Source organism: Telopea speciosissima, chromosome 6, assembly GCF_018873765.1.
Source record: "Telopea speciosissima isolate NSW1024214 ecotype Mountain lineage chromosome 6, Tspe_v1, whole genome shotgun sequence".
In the NCBI taxonomy this organism is placed as follows: Eukaryota; Viridiplantae; Streptophyta; class Magnoliopsida; order Proteales; family Proteaceae; genus Telopea; species Telopea speciosissima.
In genome coordinates, this window is record NC_057921.1 from 1,440,386 (window position 1) to 1,461,146 (window position 20,761).

Here is a 20,761-nt window from a genome sequence, read left to right on the forward strand (position 1 = left end):
GTTGCATCGACCAATTGCTTCCTGAGAGCATCCAGTCTATGCCTGGTCGACCTCCAAAAAAACCATTGGCGACCGGTCGACCGGTTCTTGGAAAAGTCTACTCGCGAAGTCTAAGCATCCATGGAAACTTGCCCCAACTTAGGAGTTTTGTCCACAAGCCTCCATGCATAAATCTCTTAAATCCATTGTAGTTTTAGCTTCAACACAACTTAAATAAGACGTTGAAACCCTTAATAGAATGAACCCTCACTTGGTTGCAAAACCAAATCACTTCCAAGATCTTTATCTTAAGAAATAATAAAAAATCACCTAAAAATGAAATCATACTTTAGCTACCTATGGTGAAAGCAAACGAAAATCAAAGTTATAATACCTCAAAATCCCTTGAATGAGTTCACTTCCTCAATCTTTTGCTCTAATCCTTCATTAATCACATAAATCTTCAATCATAAGTCTTCATTTCACCAATTCCAACTTCAATCCAACATCTTCAAGCTATTTCCTTACTCTTCTCAATCTCCTACCCTAATTTGATGAAGTGGAGAAGAAACCTTGTTATGAGAAAAAGCTTCTACATAAAGAATACTTCTAGTCAGTGACAAACTTGTCTACTTGAGCTTCTCAAGATAATTCTCATAAACTAAAACAATAATCCTTACCCTAAATCCAACAGCCAATATTGAATTACCATAGGGTATCTACTTAGGGTCTTTCCTATATGCCCTTGGTTATCTAGCTTAATAATAAACTAGACCAAATTCACTTAAAATGAACCAAGGCATTGAACTAACATTTAACCATAATTGTAAGTGAACCCAAAATGTCTCACATACTCCTAGGTTACATAAATACACATATCCCATCATAAACCATAGTGTATAGAATCACATCATAGTCTATAAAATAGAATAATGGGCTACCAATCAATATAAATGTTCATGATGGCCATCAACCATACATAAGTCTAATAATAATAATAAATCATGGTAAAACATAAACACATGAAAAACTTGCCATAATCTTGCAACATCTACCAATAGGATTGGTCCCATTCCGTCTAGTCTAGACATTCTATCAATTCAACAATAAACAATTATTAAATTGATAGTTCTAGAATCGGGGTATTACATCCTCCCCTCCTTATAAAAATTTTATCATTGAATTTGACGTACATTGATCATCATACCATTGAGGATAATTTGCTCGCATGTTGGACTCAAGCTCTAAGTTACTTCTTGGCTTGTATGGTTTCTCCATAAGACTTTCAACAAGGGACAGCTCGATTCCGCAGTACTTTATTGTTTTGGTCAAAGATCTCTACTGGTTCTTCCATAAATGATAGGCCTTCCTTCAATTATAACGGTTGATAATTCAAGACATGGATACGTGGAAAACACCACGGACGTTGGACAACTTTGTTGGTAAGGTAAGCCTGTATGCCACTGGTCCAACCCTTTCAAGAATCTCAAAAGATCCTACATACCTTGGACTTAACTTTCCTTTCTTCTCGAATTTCATAATTCCTTTCATTGGAGCTACCTTCAAGAATACCTTGTTGCCCTCTTCAAATTCTAGGGGCTTCCTTCTCAAATTTACATAACTTTTCTACCTACTCTGGGCAGCTTTCATTCTTTTCTGTATCAACTCCACCTTTTCACATATTTATTGCACAATGTCTGACCCCAAAATTTATCTCGCTCCTACTTCAGTCTAGTAAATAGGTGATTGACACTTCCTTCCGTAGAGTACTTCATAGGGTGCCATCTCCATTTTGAATTGATAACTGTTGTTGTATGCAATTCTATCAATTCCAAATGATCACTCCAACTTCCTTTGAATTCAATCATGCATGCTCTCAACATATCTTCTAAAATCTGGATGGTCCTTTCTGACTAACCATCAATTTGAGGATAGAACGCTATGTTGAAATGCAACTGAGTCCCCAAGGCCTTTTGTAAACTCTTTTAAAAGCGAGAGGTGAACCTTGGATCTCTATCTGATATAATAGAAATTTTCACTACATGCAACCTCACTATCTCTTTCACATATAGCTCTACAAGTTTGTCCATTGAGTAGTTAATCTTGATGGGGGAGAAAATGGGCTGACTTTGACAATCTATCTACAATCACCTAAACTGCATCAAAATCTTACAAAGTCTTTGGTAAAGCTGTAACAAAATCCATAGTAATCTGCTCCCACTTCCATTCCGGTAATGAGAGTGGCTGCAATAGAATCAAAGGTCATTGGTGCTCAACTTTCACTTGCTGACATGTCAAGCACTTTAGTACATACTCCGCTATCTCCCTCTTCATGTTGTTCCACCAACAAACTTCCTTAAGTTTGTGATACATCTTAGTACCATCTGGGTGAACGATGTATGGGCTGTAATGTGCTTCTTGCATCAAAATCTGCTTTGGTCCACTGCCATTGGGCACACACAGTCGGTTCCTAAATCTTAAGGATCCACCATTATCAATATGGAAATCTGCCTGCTTACCTTAACCAATCTCTTTCTTTACCTTTTCAAGGAATGGGACTTTGGATTGTTCTGCCTTAATTCTTTCATTGATGGAGAGTTGCACCTGCAAACTTGCTAACATCCCTATAGCATTGGGTATTACAACTTCCAAATTCAACTTCGTTGCATCTTCTATAATATGAGGTTGGTTAGTCAGTAGTGTTGTTGTATAACCTTGAGATTTCCTGCTTAGAGCATTTGCTACTACATTTTCCTTACCAGGATGATAGTTAATACTGCAGTCATAATCTTTCATTAGTTCTAACCACCTTCTCTGTCTCAAGTTGAGTTCCTTCTGAATGAAAATATACTTCAAACTCTTGTGATTTGTATAGATTTCACATTTCTTACCATATAAATAATGCCTCTATATCTTAAGTGCAAAAATTACTACCACCAACTCCAAGTCATAAGTGGGGTAGTTCTGTTCATGTGACTTCAGCTGTCTAGAAGCATAAGCCACCACATTGCCATGTTGCATAAGCATATAGCCTAATCCTTTCTTTGAGGCATCACTATAAATAATAAAACTCCCTAATTTTGTAGGAATAGTCAGGGCTGTTACAAGCTTGTGCTTCAATTCCTCGAAGCTGCTTTCACATTCCTTAGACTATATGAAACAAACTCCCTTCCTTGTTAATTTGGTCAATGGAACAAAAATACTGGAGAATCCTTCAATGAACCGTCTGTAATAATTGATTAGACCAAAAAAGCTCCTTATTTCTATAACATTTGTTGGTCTTTCCCAATCCATTACTGCTTGTACCTTTCCTGGATCTACCATTATGCCTTCCTTTGATATGACATGGCCTAAGAAAATGACTTTCTCGAGCCAAAACTCACATTTCTTAATTGCAAACAGTTTCTCTTTCCTCAAGGTTTGCAAAACTGCTTTCAAATGTTCCTCATGTTCCTCTTTGCTCTTAGAATAAACTAAGATATCATCTATGAACACAATCACATACTGGTGCGGCACATCATGGAACACTTTGTTCATTAGGTCCATAAATGTTGTTGGTGCATTTGTTAATCCAAAAGGCATGGAAAGAAATTCATAATGGTCATACCATGTCTAGAACGCCGTCTTTGGAACATCTTCCTCTCTAACCTTCAATTGATGGTACCCTGATCTAAGGTCGATCTTAAAAAAGACCTTAGCTCTTTGTAATTGGTCAAATAAATCATTGATATAGGGTAATGGGTAATTATTCTTCACTATCATCTTCTTCAATTCCCGATAGTTGATGAACATCCCCATTGCCATCTTTCTTCTTTACAAATAGCATTAGAGCTGCCCATGGGGAAACACTTGGTCTTATAAAACCCTTATCCAGTAACTCTTGTAATTGCTCTTTCAATTCCTTTAGCTCAACAGTCACCATCCTATACGGTGCCGGGTAAATGATCAATACTGATCTCTACCTTTCTATTTGGAGGTATTCTTGACAAATCCTCCGAAAAGACATCTATAAAATCACACACCACAGGTAAATCAATTATCAATGTATCCTTAGCTGTGGTGTCATGAATTGCTGTCAAGAATCCTTGACATCTTGGCTTAGCAACTTCTTAGCTTGTAAGGCCGAAATCATCATCGATGGTAATACTCTAATCTTTACTCTAAAAAATTTGAATTTTGATTCTCCAATCGGTCTAAGTACTACCAACTTCTCATAACATAGTGCATTAGCACTGTAAGCTACCAGCCAATCCATAGTACTACAGCAAAATCCTTCATATCTAGTAACACTAGATTGGCCTCTAATCTCTTTTCATCAATGTCTATGACACATGACTCATAGATCACATTTGTCTCTAAAACATGTCCAGAAGGTGTCGACACACACAACCAACAATCCATGGACTTAGGTTCCATACCCATCTTACTAGCAGACTTATATAAAACAAAGGAGTGCATTAACCCCAAATCAAATAACACATAGGCATGCATATTAGAAATACTCAACACACCTATCAAACATTAACATTAGACATGGAATATGACGTCAATCATACATTATGTCCTATATGAAACATAACATATAACATAATAATCATAAGGAGAAAACTATACCTACAACTACTGAAGGTGAGACCTCAACATCCTAGGTGGTCATAGTATAAACTCTACCAGGAGTCTTTTACTTCTGGTTGTCCACAACTTTCTTGCTTGCCTTATCATTCTACAAAGGCCTTTGGTAACTACCTCCAGCCTTACATGCTTTAGCAAAGTGTTCACTCTTACCAAACTTGAAACAAGTAGTGGTTCCCATCAAGCATTCTTCTTTGTGACTCTTGCCACACTTGGGATAGTCCACCTTAGTCCTTTCTATTAAAATTTTTTTTTTTTGGTTTTTAGCCCACTTCCCCTTGAAGTTGTTGGGCTTGAGCTTCTTCTTTGGTGCTTCACCCTCAGATTGGGTGTTCCTTTTATCAGCTGCCTCATAAATCTAGGCCTTCTACAAAACCTCTATATAGGTTTTCAACTGAAAAGTAGCTATCACCTTCTTAATGTTGGGTTTCAAGTCTTTCTCAAACTGATCAACCCTCAACTCCTCAGTAACCACCATGTGTGGAGCATATTTGGACAACTCTTCAAACTTCCTTTCATAAGCCATAACAGATTGGCTTCCTTAGGTGAGTTATATAAATTCCTTCACATTCTGTTTTCTCATAATGGGAGGCAAATACTTATTGTCAAAGGCAACCTTAAAGTCTTACCATGTGATAATCTTTCCTCAGCTCCCAAAATAGTCTTTGTCATTTGCCACCATTGATCCGCTCTCCTCGAAGCATGAACGCAATACATATCACTTTTTGGGCGTTTGAGCACATCACAACCTCAAACATATTTTCCATCTCATGGATCAATGTAGTAGCCATTGATGGGTCCATGCTTACACCCTTAAATGAAGTAGGATGTAACTTTTGAAAATCCTTCAACATATTCATATTAGTGGCGGTTGGGATAACTTGCACACCACTACCACTTCCTATTTGTACCAATAGCCTCTGTCAATGGTGATGCTTCTTGTGTGGGCACTTGGTCAAATACTTCATCCTCTTGTGCAGGTGTTGCACCCGCCTGACTCCTAGTTCTCCTCCTTGGAGGTATGTCTTGATCATTAAAATCATCTCATCTTAGAATCTAATTCAAGATCCTAAACATCAATACTTAGAGAATCGACTCTAAAGTCCCATGCCAATAGGTTACAAGTCTACAGAACCCTTAAACTTCACTCTGATACCAAGTCTTGTCATGCCCCCAAAACACCGAGACCTAGTGGGGCCTATGACATCAGATCTAGTTGGGATCCGTGCAAGTTAAACTTAAACATTCACATTAAACACTTACTCTGCATGGATCATAATCATTCATGGATTCTAAAGCTCCTTTACCTTAATAGGTCCCCATTCAAAAGATCCATAACATAATATCTATTAGAGATCAATAGAACATTCATGGGTTAGGGGCATCAAATTCAAAACCGTTAAAGAATTCAACAATTCATAAATCCCAATACCCATCCATCGGATAGTAACACTGTTGGCATCTATCCTTCAAAATATTTACAGTCATCCTTCAAGACATTCTTTAAACATCCATAAAAAACAAATGTCTAAACTTCCATAATATCGAGCTTAACTAAACTTGAAAGAATAGAAAGGTCTTCTTTAGTTTGAGTGATCTTGTTCAATCACAATTTCTTTCCCTTTATCCTTAGCTCCTTGCTTAGTAAAAAACTTTAACATTAATGGAATAAGCTTTACAAACCAATGAGCAAGGTAAACAATCATAAGATATACATATACATAATCCATAACAAGTCCTAGGGTAACATACATCATGCATCATTTCCATCATTATTTAAATCATACATATGTCATCCAGTTCCATTCTTAGCCTTAGTCTCAACTCCTCTTTTTGTGTGGTATGCCTTTATACTGGGCCGTGTCTTGGCTAAAACCTCAACGCCTCTCATAGCATTTTTGTTGAGTCATGTCTTGGCATTAGCCTCAATGCCTCTCATGACACCATTTTATACCATCTGGAGTCGTCTATTGACTTACGGCTTTAAATGACTTTCTTTCCTTATCTTTAAACATTCATTGTGTACTAAATGTACCATTTCATAATCCATTCTTAACATCATCTTGAACATGATATGACACATAGGGAGCATACCATAGTTGCATGCACAATATGAGTACATACATTCATTCTATTTTCTAGTTCATTCATAGTCCTATGTACTTATTCATTCATTCATCCATTCGTGTTATAATAGACATGGAAAAATAAACATTATATCATGACCAATCATAACTTTGCATTTAGATTCCTACTCGTAGTCCATCAATCATGCATTCTTGTCATTCTAACCAATCATCATACACATAATACATAATCAACATCTCTTTTCATATTGAGTCTTCATACTCACATTCTAACATGCATCATTTATATCTATCATGCGTGCATAGTTCATAGTTAGAATAAACCGTAGTTATCATTCATTTCAATCATCATTCATACATGCATCGCCTAATAGCTACATGTCCTAACATAATTGAGTATCGTTACTCACCTTTCGAATGCTTTTCGATCTTCCAATTTTTAGTCAACTTTGAGTGGCCCTATGGGTCACCAAAACATTAAATTAACATACGGTTTTTTGTATCCAAAGACTGACCAGAGGGAGAAACTTTACCATATCAAAACACCTTTCAAAATACCAAAAATGCCACTACTAGTAGATGCCTACCGGTTGACCTGTTGCTTCCTAAGAGCATTTGGTCGATGCTTGGTTGACTACCAAACAAACCATTGGCAATCGATCGATAGGTTCTTGGAAAAGTCTGCTCAAGAAGTCCGAGCAACCATGGAAACTCTCCCCAAGTTGGGGGTTTCATCCCCAGACCTCCATGCATGAATTTCAATGCATAAACCCATTAAAACATGCATCCTAAACATCCTAGAATGCTCAATTAATTCATACATGAACAATTAAAGAAACCAAATCCATTATACCTTCTTCTTCAATGAAAACCCCCAAAACTTAGTGTTCTTTACTTGGATCCTCAATCAAAATGTGGAATCTCTTCAATCCATTACAGTTCTAGCTTCAACACAACCTAAATAAGACATTCAAACCATTAATAGAATGAACCCTCACTTGGTTGTAAAACCAAATCTCGTTCATGACCTTTACCTTGAGAAATAACCTAAAAACCTCCCCAAAATGGGATAAACTCCTCTTAGAGTGCAATACCTATCAAATACAACCAATAACCCTCTTAATGAAGCTATTCTAATAATAATCTAAGAAATTAAATCAAACATAAGCTACCTATGATGAAACCAAACGAAAATCAGGGTTATAATACCTTAAAATCCCTTGAATTAGTTCACTTCCTCAATCTTTAGCTCTATCCTTCATTAATCACATAAATCTTCAATCATAAGTCATCATTTCACCAATTTCAGCTTCATTCAAACATCTTCAAGCTGTTTTCTTACTCTTCTCACTCTACTGCCCTAATTTGGTAAAGTGGAGAAGTAACCTTGCTATGAGAATAAACTTTTCCATAAAGAATACATAGTCAGTGGAAAATTTGTAAATACTTGGGTTTCTCAAGAGAATGTCATAAAACCAATCCAATAATCCTTACCCTAAATCCCACAACCAATAGTGAATCATTATGGGGTATCTACTTAGGGTCTTTTCTATTATGCCCTTGGTTCTCTTGCCTAACAATAAACTACACCAAAATCACTTAAAATGAACCAAGATAATGAACCAACATTGAACCATAATTATAAGTGAACCCAAAATGTCTCACGTACACCTAGGTCACATAAATACACATATTCCATCATAAACCATAGTCTATAAAAATAGAACCATAGTGTATAGAATCACGTCATAGTCTATAAAATAGAATCATTGGCTACCAATCAATATAAATGTTCTTGATGGTCCACTAACCATACATAAGTTCAATAATCATAATAATTCATGGTAAAATATAAAAACATGAAAAACTTACCATAATCTTGCAACATCTACCAATAGGATCGGTCCCCTTCCAACTAGTCCAGTCATTCTATCAATTCAACAATAAACAAGTATTAAATTGATAGTTCTAGGATTGGGGTATTACATGAACTCTACCGTAATGCTTGAGTCCATTCAACACCTATTTTTTGAATGTGAATATTCAAAACAAGTTTGGTGTGACTTTCTGGATTTTTTTGAACTACAATGGCCCTCCCCCATTTCTTTTGAAGAGCTCATTTTTTGGTGGAAGAGAAAAGCCAAGGTATTATACTTTTCTGATGCATGGTTGACTGGTGTGGTCTTGATTCCTTATGTTCTATGGCTGGAATGAAACTATAGGAAGTTTGATGAAAAATCTCGAGTTGTTGGCCACACCCTCAATATAATTTTAAATCTTTTAAGGGAGCTAGCTATTTCTTTCACTTCTCCAATCAATAGTCCCCAACGTTTGATTTGTGCAAGAAGGTTTAAAATTCCTATTGTCTCTAAATAACCTCAAGTTGTCAGGGAGATTTTTTGGTGCTGACCACCTAGGGGGTGGGTGAAACTGAATGTAGATGGTTGTTCTATCGACAACCCAGTTAGAGCTAGTGTAGATGGAATTATCAAAGATGAGAAGTGTGGTATTATCTCAACCTTTAGTTTGTTCATTGGAATTAAAAAAAAAATTATGTTGCTGAGTTTGAGGAGGTACTACAAGGCATTAGAGGGGCTAAACAATTGGCTGTGTAAAAGTTATGGATCAAATGTGATTCGACAGTGGTTATTAGTGCTCTTCACTCCAAATCCATCCCATGGTTCATAATGTAAGAGTGGATCACCCTTGAACCCTTCATGAATCATATCTCCTGAAAAATCTCTCACTATTTTAGGGAAGCAAATCCCATAGCGGATTACCTTCTAAACTAGCAGCAAAATATGGAGTATCTTCTCAGGCGGTATCTAGCTTCCCTCTCTCTGTTAGGGATGGATTATCGAATGATTTTATGGGGTGGGCAAGATATCACTTTCATTAGTTTGAGGTGATCTTACCGATCTTATTTTTTGTAGGGATTTTTAATCCCTATCTTTTGTTTCCTTGTATTCGTTTGGGAATGCCTGGATGTTAAACACTTGTATGTTTTTTCCTCTTATCTATTAAAATCTTGCTGACCTTTAGTAAAATAAAAATTGAGTTCTCCAATAAGGAGAATATATATGTTACAAGGAAGAATACCCTAGCCGATCTACCATACATCAGAATTGAAGTTTGAGATAAACTACACTACATGTAAGAGACTCTAAGTTCAGCTTGAGTGTCACATGCAATATGGAGAGATAAGCTTGAGCTGTTACATGAGATGTGGAGAGATAAGTTTGAGCTGTCACATGTGATATAGTTGAGTTGAATTCAGCCTGGATTATGCATCCAGTGTTTGAGTCTAAGTAGAACATTAGAGAAGCTCGACTTAGAGTTCCCAAGAGAAGGGTGATATAGCACCTCCCGCTCTTTATCTCTTTTTTATTAATCTCCTAGTCCCATAAGCATATGTTCTTCTTGTTGTCACTCCATGTGGTACCGGAGTCAAAATTCTATCTAATCAATGCTCTTCCTCTCTAGAACAACCCTGCATTAGTGTTTTTCTTGTGTTGATTATTTAGTATTTTTTTTCTTTTTGTTTGTTTGTTTGTTTGTTTTTCTAAGGAAGGAAATTGTTGTTGTTGAATGCAGATACATAGAGAACAAGCCGAAGTATTGGAACCCAAAGCACTCAGTGATAGTTACAGAGATTGAGAACGTGGACAAGATGAAGATGTGTCTGTGTGTCCTACACACGATGAATCACCAGAACTACGGTGAACGGAATAATCGGAAAACAGAGCTTGTGTTGGAGTTGAAGAAGATCTTCGAAAACCTTGGAATAAAGTACCACCTTCTCCCTCAGGAGGTCCATCTTACCCAATTCCACATGGCCAATGCCAATGCATTCTTGATTGATCATGTACGTGGTCTGGTGTTCTAAAAATCTATGGTTGCATTAATAAGACATGGATGAATATCTGGATTCACTCATTGCTTTCTTCCCTTTTTACTTCCTTTTATTTTGTTTTTGTTTTTCCAATTATGGTGGGATTGTAACTGTTATGGTGTAATGCATATCTTCTTGAATGTTGAATCGTATGAGGTATTTTTCATTTTGTGGAGAAACTTGCATGTGTCACCCCAGCAAGCGTATAGTTATAGGCTGGCTCATGGGTTTTTCAAGTTGGCCCATTCACAGCTCTGATTGGGCTAGTATGGTAGGTTCATCGATACGCCCAGAGAAGGTTAACAAGTGTTAACCTCGTCTCAAGTGGTATCTCTATCCAAACTCTTAAGACTGTTATCACATTTTTTTCCCACTAAAAGGATTCATTAAAAAGAAAGGAAAAAGAGAAAATACAAAATCAAAGCCTGGCCATTCCCAACCGAGAAGCAAAAAGAGGAAAAAGCCCCACCTACGACAAAGCTCTTAGCAAAAGCTGCACCTCTATATTGGATGAGATAATTAGGATTTCATTCATATCTTTAACAATCGGTTACAAGGTGTATTTATAAGGGATTAGAGAATCCCAAAGAGGTTAAGATTCCACATGTGATAATAGGAAAGAGTCCATATCACATGTGACTATACAGGGTAAGAAGATATACACAAATCACTAGATACATGGTAGGAGATATACAAATATAAGGAAACCAATATAGCACGTTCCAAGAGTGAGAACGGCTATATTGGTCAATACACTCCCTCAAGATGAAGATCCGATGGGGAGGATCTTTGGCTTGTCTCTCATGAACTGAAATCGTGTGGAGGGCAGCGCCTTAGTCAATATATCCGCTATCTGATAATGGGTAGAGATGAACTGAACTTGCAGGGATTTGGCAGCAACTCTCTCACGTACAAAGTGAAAGTCAATTTCCACATGCTTGGTACGAGCATGGAAATTGGATTCGCTGATAGATAAGTACCACCGATATTGTCACGCCATAAAATTGGAGGAGTGGATTGAGGAATCCCAAGTTCTTTGAATAGGGTCTGTAACCAAATTAATTCAGCCGCTGCATTGGCAAGGGCTTTGTATTCGGCTTCAGTGGAAGAGTGGGAGACAGTCTTCTATTTCCATGAGTTCCATGAAATCAAGTTGGGTCCCAAAAATATGGCATAGGCCCCTGTGGACCAACGATCAGTGGGACTGTCTGCCCAGTCCGCATCCGTGTATGCCTGAAGAGTCATGGAAGGTGATCTATGAAATAAAAGACCATGAGACATAGTACCCTTAAGGTACCTGAGAATCCTTTTTACAAGGCTCCAATCATCATTTGTGTGGGAGTGCATAAACTGGCAAACGTAGTTCACTGTAAAGGCCACATCTGTTCGAGTGAGGGTGACATACTGTAGAGCACCCACTATGGACCTGTAATGACTGGGGTCAAAATAAGATACACCCTTGTATCCGATGGCTTAGAAGAAATTGGCATTGGTGTAGATATCGGCTTACAGTCCTTCATACCTGCACGATCAAGAAGATCAGATATGTAGCGCTTTTGAGAGAGAACCAGCCCCCCACGATGATGAGATGCTTCAATGCCCAAAAAGTAATGTAACTGGCCCAAATCCTTAATAGAAAATTCCTTGGCCAAGCTGACCAGCAGGGCCAAGATATTGGCGTGAGAATCACCTGTTACTAATATATCATCAACATATATCAACACATAAAGAACCGAACTGCCCTGTCGAGAAATGAATAAAGATGTGTCAGTCTTGGATGCAGTGAAGCCAGTGGATATAAGGAACCTGGACAAGCATTGGAACCAAGCCTGAGGCACCTGTTTAAGGCCATAAAGGGATCGATGCAGCCTACAAACATAGGCCAGGTTGGACTTGTCTTCAAACCTTGGTGGTTGGACCATGTAAACCTCCTCTATCAACTCACCATGTAGAAAGGCATTCTATACGTCAAGTTACCTTATGGGCCAGCCATTTGAAACTGCTAGGGAAATGACTGTGCGAATGGTGGGTTGCTTCACCACAGGACTAAAAGTTTCACCATAGTCCACCCCCTGCTGTTGATGAAAGCCTTTGGCCACAAGACGGGCCTTGTACCACTCAATGGACCCATTGGCCTTCTATTTAATACGGAAGATCCACTTGCAACCCACTAAATTCTGATTTGGGGATGGTGGTACTAAACTCCATGTGCCATTTCGAATGAGTGCATTAAATTCTTCAGCCATGACAGTGTGCCATTTTGGAACCTTGACAGCCTGCGAAAAATATGACGGTTCAATGGGTTGGGGTGGTGATGTAGGTAGGGTGTGATGCGTAACTTTGTGAGAACGCAAGCGCTTGGGATGATGGGAAGATGGTGGTGGTGGGTCATGGAGGGGCGGATCCGTGTAGAGATCCCGAATGGAGCGGGTACGGTGGGGAGGCGATGGAGGGTTGGACACAGGGCTAGGAATTGGTCTGGTATGCCCAAGTGGAGGTGAAATGGGAGTTGTAGGCTGGAGGGGCGGTGAGGCCTGTAATGGTGGGAGGGGTCAAGGTGGTGCGGTGGGTTGTGGTGGTGGCTGCGGCAATGGTACATGGGTGTTGGGTACAACAGCCCAAGGAATCGAGACTTGTTGTGATGGCGGTGATGCAGGTGTGGGTGTTGCAAATGGAAATACATCTTCAGAAAAGGAGACATGTCAAAAAATTTGGATTCGACTAGTGGACCGATCCAAGCACCTATAAGCTAGATGAGAGGGACTGTAACCCAAAAATACATACGTGGCAGATCTATAATCCATTTTGTGCGCATTGTATAGACGGAGAAGAGGGAAACACAACCAACCAAAGACACGAAGAAAGGAATAGTTGGGGACCCGATGGAATAAAGGTTGGTAGGGAGAGACCCCTGAAGAAACACGTGAAGGTAAGCGGTTAATTAGGAAAACCACAGTCTCAAAGGCAAAGATCCAATAAGTCTGAGGAAGTGAAGCATGGGCTAGCAAGGACAGTCCGGTTTCTATAATATGCTGATGGCGGCGTTCCACTGCACCTTGCTGTTCATGCCTATGAGGAGTAGAGATGCGGTGGGAGATCCCAACATTGACAAAAATTTGGTAAGGTCCAAAATCCCCCCCAGTCTGTCTGAATAGACTTGATTTTACAATCAAATTGTCTTTCAACCATCTTTTGAAAGGTGATAAAAATTGCAAAAACCTCAGAGTTACGAACCATTGGGTAAAACCATATAAACTTAGAATAGTCATCAACGAATATAAAATAGTAACGATGTCCAGCAGGGGAGGGAGTGGGGGAAGGACCCCAAACATCACTATAAATTAATTCTAATGGAAATAAACTATGAGAAAATGTTTCGCCCAAAGATTGGCGACAAGCTTTACCCAATTGACTTGCAGTACATAAATTATTCAAAGAAGAATTGAAAGACGGTAAATTATTATTCTTGACAATTTGATGAAGGAGTTGGGCATGAGGATGGCCAAGATGACAATGCCAGCAATCAAGAGAAGTATGACAAGTAAGGTGAGTCGAAGGAGAAGTGTGCGCAGATGAGGGAATGGTGTAAAGACCGCCATCACTCGGACCGGACAGAATTGTAGTTTTGGTTCTCCGATCCTTCACAAAAAAACAAGAGGGATGAAACTCAAAAAATACATCATTGTCAGTAGCAAAGCGATTAACAGAAAGGAGAGGTTTAGAAATTGAAGGGACATGCAAAACATCAAACAAAAGAAAAGTGTGAGAGGAGGAAGGAGAAGGAATGGAGGTTGTACCAACATGAGAAATGGGAATACCCTTACCATTGCTGACCTGCAGAGAATCTAAACCTGTATAGGGATCATATGAGGATAACGCATGGAGATCAGGTGTCATGTGATGGGTTGCGCCTGTGTCTGGGTGCCATGGAAGTGGCTGGCTTGGTGTGTAGGTGGGCATGGGGAGGAGGGGTGAGTTCGGTTGGACATGGTAATTGGTGTAGTGGGCAGCAGGGGTGGTGTTCGGCTGGTATTGAAAGTGGGAAGATGGGCAAGAAGGGAATGAAAATTGGGCTGGTGGTTTCGGTTTGCTGTAACAGTGTAGGGTGTCATATGTATCTTGATTGTACCAATGACACCATAATCTTATACCCTGAGATCGACCACGTCCACCTCGACCACGACCACGCCAAGAGCCACCCCAACGGCCAGAAGAGGGAGGGTAGCTGTCCATTTGAGAAGAGGTCTTTTGGACCTGATTGGTAGAGGGAGGAGTGCTAGTGGCACCACCGTCAGTGAGAGCTAGCTTGGACAGCTTAGATCCATGTAAAAATTTGTGACTGAGAAGCATTACATGCAGATCATCATAAGGCAATGGTGTGGTCCTAGTGAGCAGAGAGGAGACAATGTCATTAAAATCGGATTTCAATTCCCTGAAGATGTGGAGATTGAAAGTACTCTGTCACTGTGGGTGTCCAGTGGCACTTAATTCTTCAGATATGGTCTTCGCACGTTGAAGAAAAAGGGAGACTGATTCATCAGGCTTTTGCTCCAAATCTTGCAAAGCCATGGTCAAAGACATTATGCGGCTCTCAAAGGGAGAGGAGAACGCAGTGTGTAGGGTTTCCCAGATCTCTTGACTTGTTCGTTTGCCAAGAATTAAGGGAAAAACCTCTTCAGACAGAGAGGAAAGTAGCAAACTGCACAACAGAGAGTCCTGACGTTGCCAAGTGCTTGCAGCAATGGGATCGGTTGGACAAGGAGTGGTACCATCAAGATGATCGAATAAGCCCTAGCCATCAAGGAAAGGTTCAATCTGGGTTTGCCAGAACAAATAGTTTTTAGAGGTAAGCTTCACTGAGAGATAATGGTGAGCGTGATGAAGAGATGGAGATCCAGAGGGAAGGAGAGTTGAGTTCTCAGGTTCGTTTTCACCAGCCATGGAAAAGAAAAAAAAAAAAAAGATAGGAGAGAAAGCTCGTTTGAGCAATTAGGCTCTGATTGATGAGATAATTAGGATTTCATTCATATCTTTAACAATCGGTTACAAGGTGTATTTATAAGGGATTAGAGAATCCCAAAGAGGTTAAGATTCCACATGTGATAATAGGAAAGAGTCCATATCAATGTGACTATATAGGGTAAGAGGATATACACAAATCACTAAATACATGGTAGGAGATATACAAATATAAGGAAACCAATATAGCACGGTCCAAGAGTGAGAACGGCTATATTGGTCAATACTCTCCCCCTCGAACTAATAAAAAACTGTTACCAATAAACTATCTTGTACGGCATCGTTTGATAGCGTGTTGTTTCTGTGCCAATAATGTTCCCAACATACAAATGGCACAAAAAAAGCGTTTGATAAACCTGTTTTGTTTCAGGTGTTTTTTATAACAAAAATCAAAATTTATAAGAATGTATGGCTAAAATAAATTTTTTGAAACAACTTTTTCTTGTAATGACTGTTTTGTGGTCCAAAGTAAAAAATTGTTGCACGATTTTACATGAAGGAAAGCCCTCTAATCAAAAGTGTTGCCCTATAGCTTTCAACATATGCAACTCTTCTGAAAGCCCTTCTCTCTATTCGAAACGCTCCAACCTGCAACCTCCATCATTGTGGAAACAACACATATCTCTTGACTCTCAATGGTACCTTCTTATCGTCTTCTCAACTCAAGCTCTCATCATCTTCAGCTCCTCTCATCATCTTCAAGCTCTCAAGAACGGCAAAGTACCTTGCCAAGCTCTCATCGTGCCTAGCTAAGCTCACCGCTATTGTCCCTCCACTGTCCAGGTAAACCTCTCTCATCTCTCTCTCTCTCTGTGTCTCTCTCTCTTTCTCGTTCATGGCGGAATGTATGAGAAAAAGGTTTAATTTTAGGGTATTGATTTTAGAGTTTGAGCAGGAAATCAAAATCCTAAAATCAAAACCCTAGATTACTACCAGACTGGTTTTCTCTAAGGAAACCTACTGCTAAGCAAAACCCTAGAGCTCAGCAACCATCCGTCACTTTTAGGTGATATTTGGAGGACCATAACAGCATCCCAGGACCTCTACTCGACTGGAGTATGGAAGCTATCTGGACTCTGGTTTGGGAGAAATAAAAAACCCCTAATTGGAAACTTGCTCTGTGTTGGGGAACTTCAACGGCTGACGCTTCTTCTTCCATAATGGCATTGGATTAGAGCTTGAAAATATAAAGCCCCAAGGGAGTGCTTATCCTCCAGAGACGATTAGAGAGGATTTTAAAAATTGATCCAAGTTAGGAGTTGATCAGAGCGACAGTAAACAGAGGTAATAGCATTGCCCAGATTTTGGAAGTATCACATTTAGGTAATTAACCAATCTTTCTGTGTCTCTCAACCCTTAAACTGAACTAGGATTGAACAAAAAAATATACACAATTAGTAATTGAAAGTGATGAGCTTCAGTAGATATACCTAGAGAAAAGTCAGATTGTAATTGTTCTTTCTTGCCGTGTTTTTATTGCATTCCAATTTTTCTGGGTTCTTATTAATGGTCAGGGTTGAATTCCTTTGCTTTTGGCCTTAGGCTTTCATGTTAATGGTCACCACTTGTCTTTAATAAGTATCGAGCCCATCATCTCTAAATGTAGTCTACTGAATCTCTTCTGTCCTAGCAGGGTGTATGTTTTACTTTTTGATGCAAATTTCTTCCCTTGCATTTACTCCTAGTGTCATCATTTTACTGCGGGGATTAGGTAAACCACCACGTATACCCATTTGAGAAAAGGACTACTATGGCAATTATTGAGATTCCTTTTGGATTGATAATCAAATCTAGATTTTATTTCCACAAAGAATGTTATTGCTGGCTGTTAGAATTATGCTAAGTAAAGCATTGAGCTAGTGCCAATGTGTCATGCCCCCATCCCAATGAAAGATATTTTACAATAAAGAGGGTGACTGGGATGGCGGGTGTCATCCCAATACCACCAAGATCACAGATATAGTGTCCCAAGCCACAGTCCACCCATTTATCAAATCATGATAACATCAGAGGACGTATCCAATGGAATAAATCGTCCAATTACAGAGTTAGCGGAAGCAAAATTCATTTAAATTATGTAAATATAGAGCATCGATTCTCTAATGATAACACATAATGCAGTTGCAATATCCTGTAACCATCCCTTACCTCCGTACATTTACACATAAAGTTTATACATGAATGAAGATGGATAAAGAAATAAATAAATAAATCATGACACTAGGGCACCATTCTTGGGTGTACTTCGACATCCAAGTCCCATCCACTGGCTCCGCTTGATTCACATCCATAGGTGCTCATCAAGAGATTACTTGCATATCAACTAAAAGGGGGTTGAGCAACGGGGTTAGCTCCACAAGCTAGTGAAAGAGCAAAGGGGAATACACATACACACAAACACTTAATTTTAACAAATTCATGATGCATGTATATGTTAGATTCATTTTCCACCTAGCACACAATTCTAAGTCAAGTGTATGCTACTGTGATAACTCGGGAGACACTATGGGTCACTTAACTTATCGCCACAATGCAACCTCAGTTATCACGAGGGAGCCTACGCCGGTAGAAGCCATCAGACCACCCAGTGGCAAACCCTGATAGCCATCACTACCCCTAACCTGGTCTCTCTCCCCCACAGGCAACAGGTGCTCAGACTATCCGACACATAAACCCCTATTGGTAAGGGTCGTAGCATAAGGGAGCAAGAATCCTAGCTATAGATATACTACATGCAAGTTCTATCGTCCCGAGAGGTATTCCAGGTGCATCAACATCCTATTCCATCTAGTACCCGGGTACCAGCACAGCATGACACATACAGATCAGTATGACATTTAACAAATTTCATAATTAATTTTGGGGTTCTACTACCAGTACACCCGGCATCGTAACCCGATACAATAGTGAGAACATTATCATAACAAATTCATAGCAGTTCACATTCGAGATAAATAATGCAATGCCACTCTATTTAACTAACTTAAAAGTAATGCAAAGTGAACCAAATTAAAGTGTTAAATTAAACTAATTAAACTAACAAAAATCAATGCATCCTAAATTATAAGCATCTAACAAAATTAAGGGATTAAATCGGCATCCTAACACATGAGCATCTAACCTATCAAGTTAAAGCGAATTGAAAGGAATAAAAATGCAGCCACACATACTAACCACATAAAAAGAAATAAGGGAATAAAAATGCATCCACAAATCACAACCATATAAAATTAAAATAAAAGAAATAGAGGGAGAAGAAGAAGAAGATAGGGAGAGATAGAGGAGATGGAGAATGAGATTGAGAGTTTAGATAGTAAAACTTGGATGTGCTTGCATGAATGTAATTGAAAAGCTTGAATACTTGCATAAACTTACCATGACCTCCTCTTCTAAATCTTCAAGTCTTGTCATCAACTTAAGAACTTAGACTAGAAGGCTTAAAACCTAAACTAGAATTAAGAAATTACAACCCAATTGAAGACTTAAATTGAAATTAAAGCATAAACTAAACCTATTATAACCATTAAATGAAAATATAAAAAAAACTAGAACTAGAAAAGCCAAAAATCACAAATTAAAAGGAGAAGAAGAGAAGAAGAGAAGAAATTTCACTAAGTGAATGAGCCAAATTTACAAGAGAGGTAGGGGGTATTTATAGGGGAAAGGGGAGAAGAGAGAAGAGGGAAGTGTAGGAGAAATATTTCCTAAGAAAAGAGAATATTCTCTTCTCCTTCCTCCTTTACATTGCCTTGAATCCCAAGAAAAAAGAAAAAAAAAAAGAAAGAGGGAGAGAAAAGAATATTGTTTACATAAACCTTCTATTTCTAGAAAAGTAAATTTCTAATTCTTACTTATGCTTCCTTTTCTTTGTAGATATCTTCTCCAAGCAATAAAATCAAAGCATCTTTGATTTTTCAACCTTCCATAGATGAGAAAATATCTTTCAAAATAAATCTATCCCAAGTGAAATTCTAGGAATGCCCTTGAAAAGTTGGAGGAGAGAGAGAGAGTGATGACTAGGATTCCACTCAACCAAATAACAAAATCCCCAATGTGTCCTCTAAAAATTGTGGGGCATTAAATGCAGCCCATAAAAATCGTGGACACCTTGTGGGCCTTCAAAATTAATGGAATCTAATGGCAATGTGGGTCCCTCCATGTGGGTAGCAGTCCTTCTCTTTCTTCAAGAATGCAAAATTGCCAAAACGGCCCTGTACTTGCAGTAGATCTCCACCATTGCTTAGAAATATCTTCTATAATGTTAAAAATATCCTTGGGCAGTGGTAGACTGACTATGGGCTTGCACTACAGCTCCTTTCTGACCCATTATCCTTTCTTGGGTTGAAAAGAATAATCAACTGTACGGTGGGCTAGATGAATGCGTACTTGCGTTCCGTTACGTCCAACTTGCTCCAAATTTAGTCCTCTTTACAGCCATAGAAGGAAAAATGGCAACTTTACGTGTAACTTGGGACATGTTGCTCCCGATAGTCCAGAATAGCCCAAAACCTAAAAAACACAAGTGTAAGTACCATGATTCTCGGGATGAGGGTTCCTCAGCCTTTTGGCGACAAGGATTGGCTTCGATGAATAATGGCGTATCGTTCCGATATATCATCATGGGGATTGGGATCATGCTTTATAAAGAAATGGAGTCGCCACCTAGGATTAGGGGCCTAGGATCCATTGGGTGTAGCCCCGTCCGGGGTTTACGAAAAGGGCTACGTGATTCCATATGGTCTGGTCAGAGATTCAGGGTAAGTAGTCAGGTTACAAGGGTAGGAAGGTGTTAGGCACCCACCTCGCCTGGATAAACCGGTCTTTCTACTAGATGCTGGTTTTCAAATATTCTCCCTTAATAATATATCCTATACTAACATGTAAGGCTAAGTTATGATGCACTAATCATGACAAAGAAGGAAAAATCATTTACTATGTACACTAAGATGAGTTACTTTAATTGTCTACATTATGCCAAAAATAATAAGAAGGAAAGAGACAGATACCTGTCAAGAAATACACGAAATAAATGAAAGTGCATCGAGTGCAAAATATGTGATGTCCCACGACTTAGGTGGAGACGGACGATCGGCTTGTCTCTCTCTTGTCGGACAAAGTAAGGACTATATGAGATGGGTTTCACCACTCAAAC

At 38.9% G+C, this 20,761-nt stretch overlaps 1 protein-coding gene across 1 annotated transcript in view; it reads left to right on the plus strand.

The window, feature by feature from the left end:
• Positions 1-10,590, plus strand: part of LOC122663828 (mechanosensitive ion channel protein 10-like) — a 57,440-nt gene extending 46,850 nt beyond the window's left edge. The window contains exon 6 of the mRNA XM_043859477.1: positions 10,293-10,590. Coding sequence (XP_043715412.1) covers positions 10,293-10,584 — 292 coding nt within the window. The 3' untranslated portion in view covers positions 10,585-10,590. The remainder of the gene's footprint in view (positions 1-10,292) is intronic.
• The last annotated feature ends 10,171 nt before the right edge of the window (positions 10,591-20,761 follow it).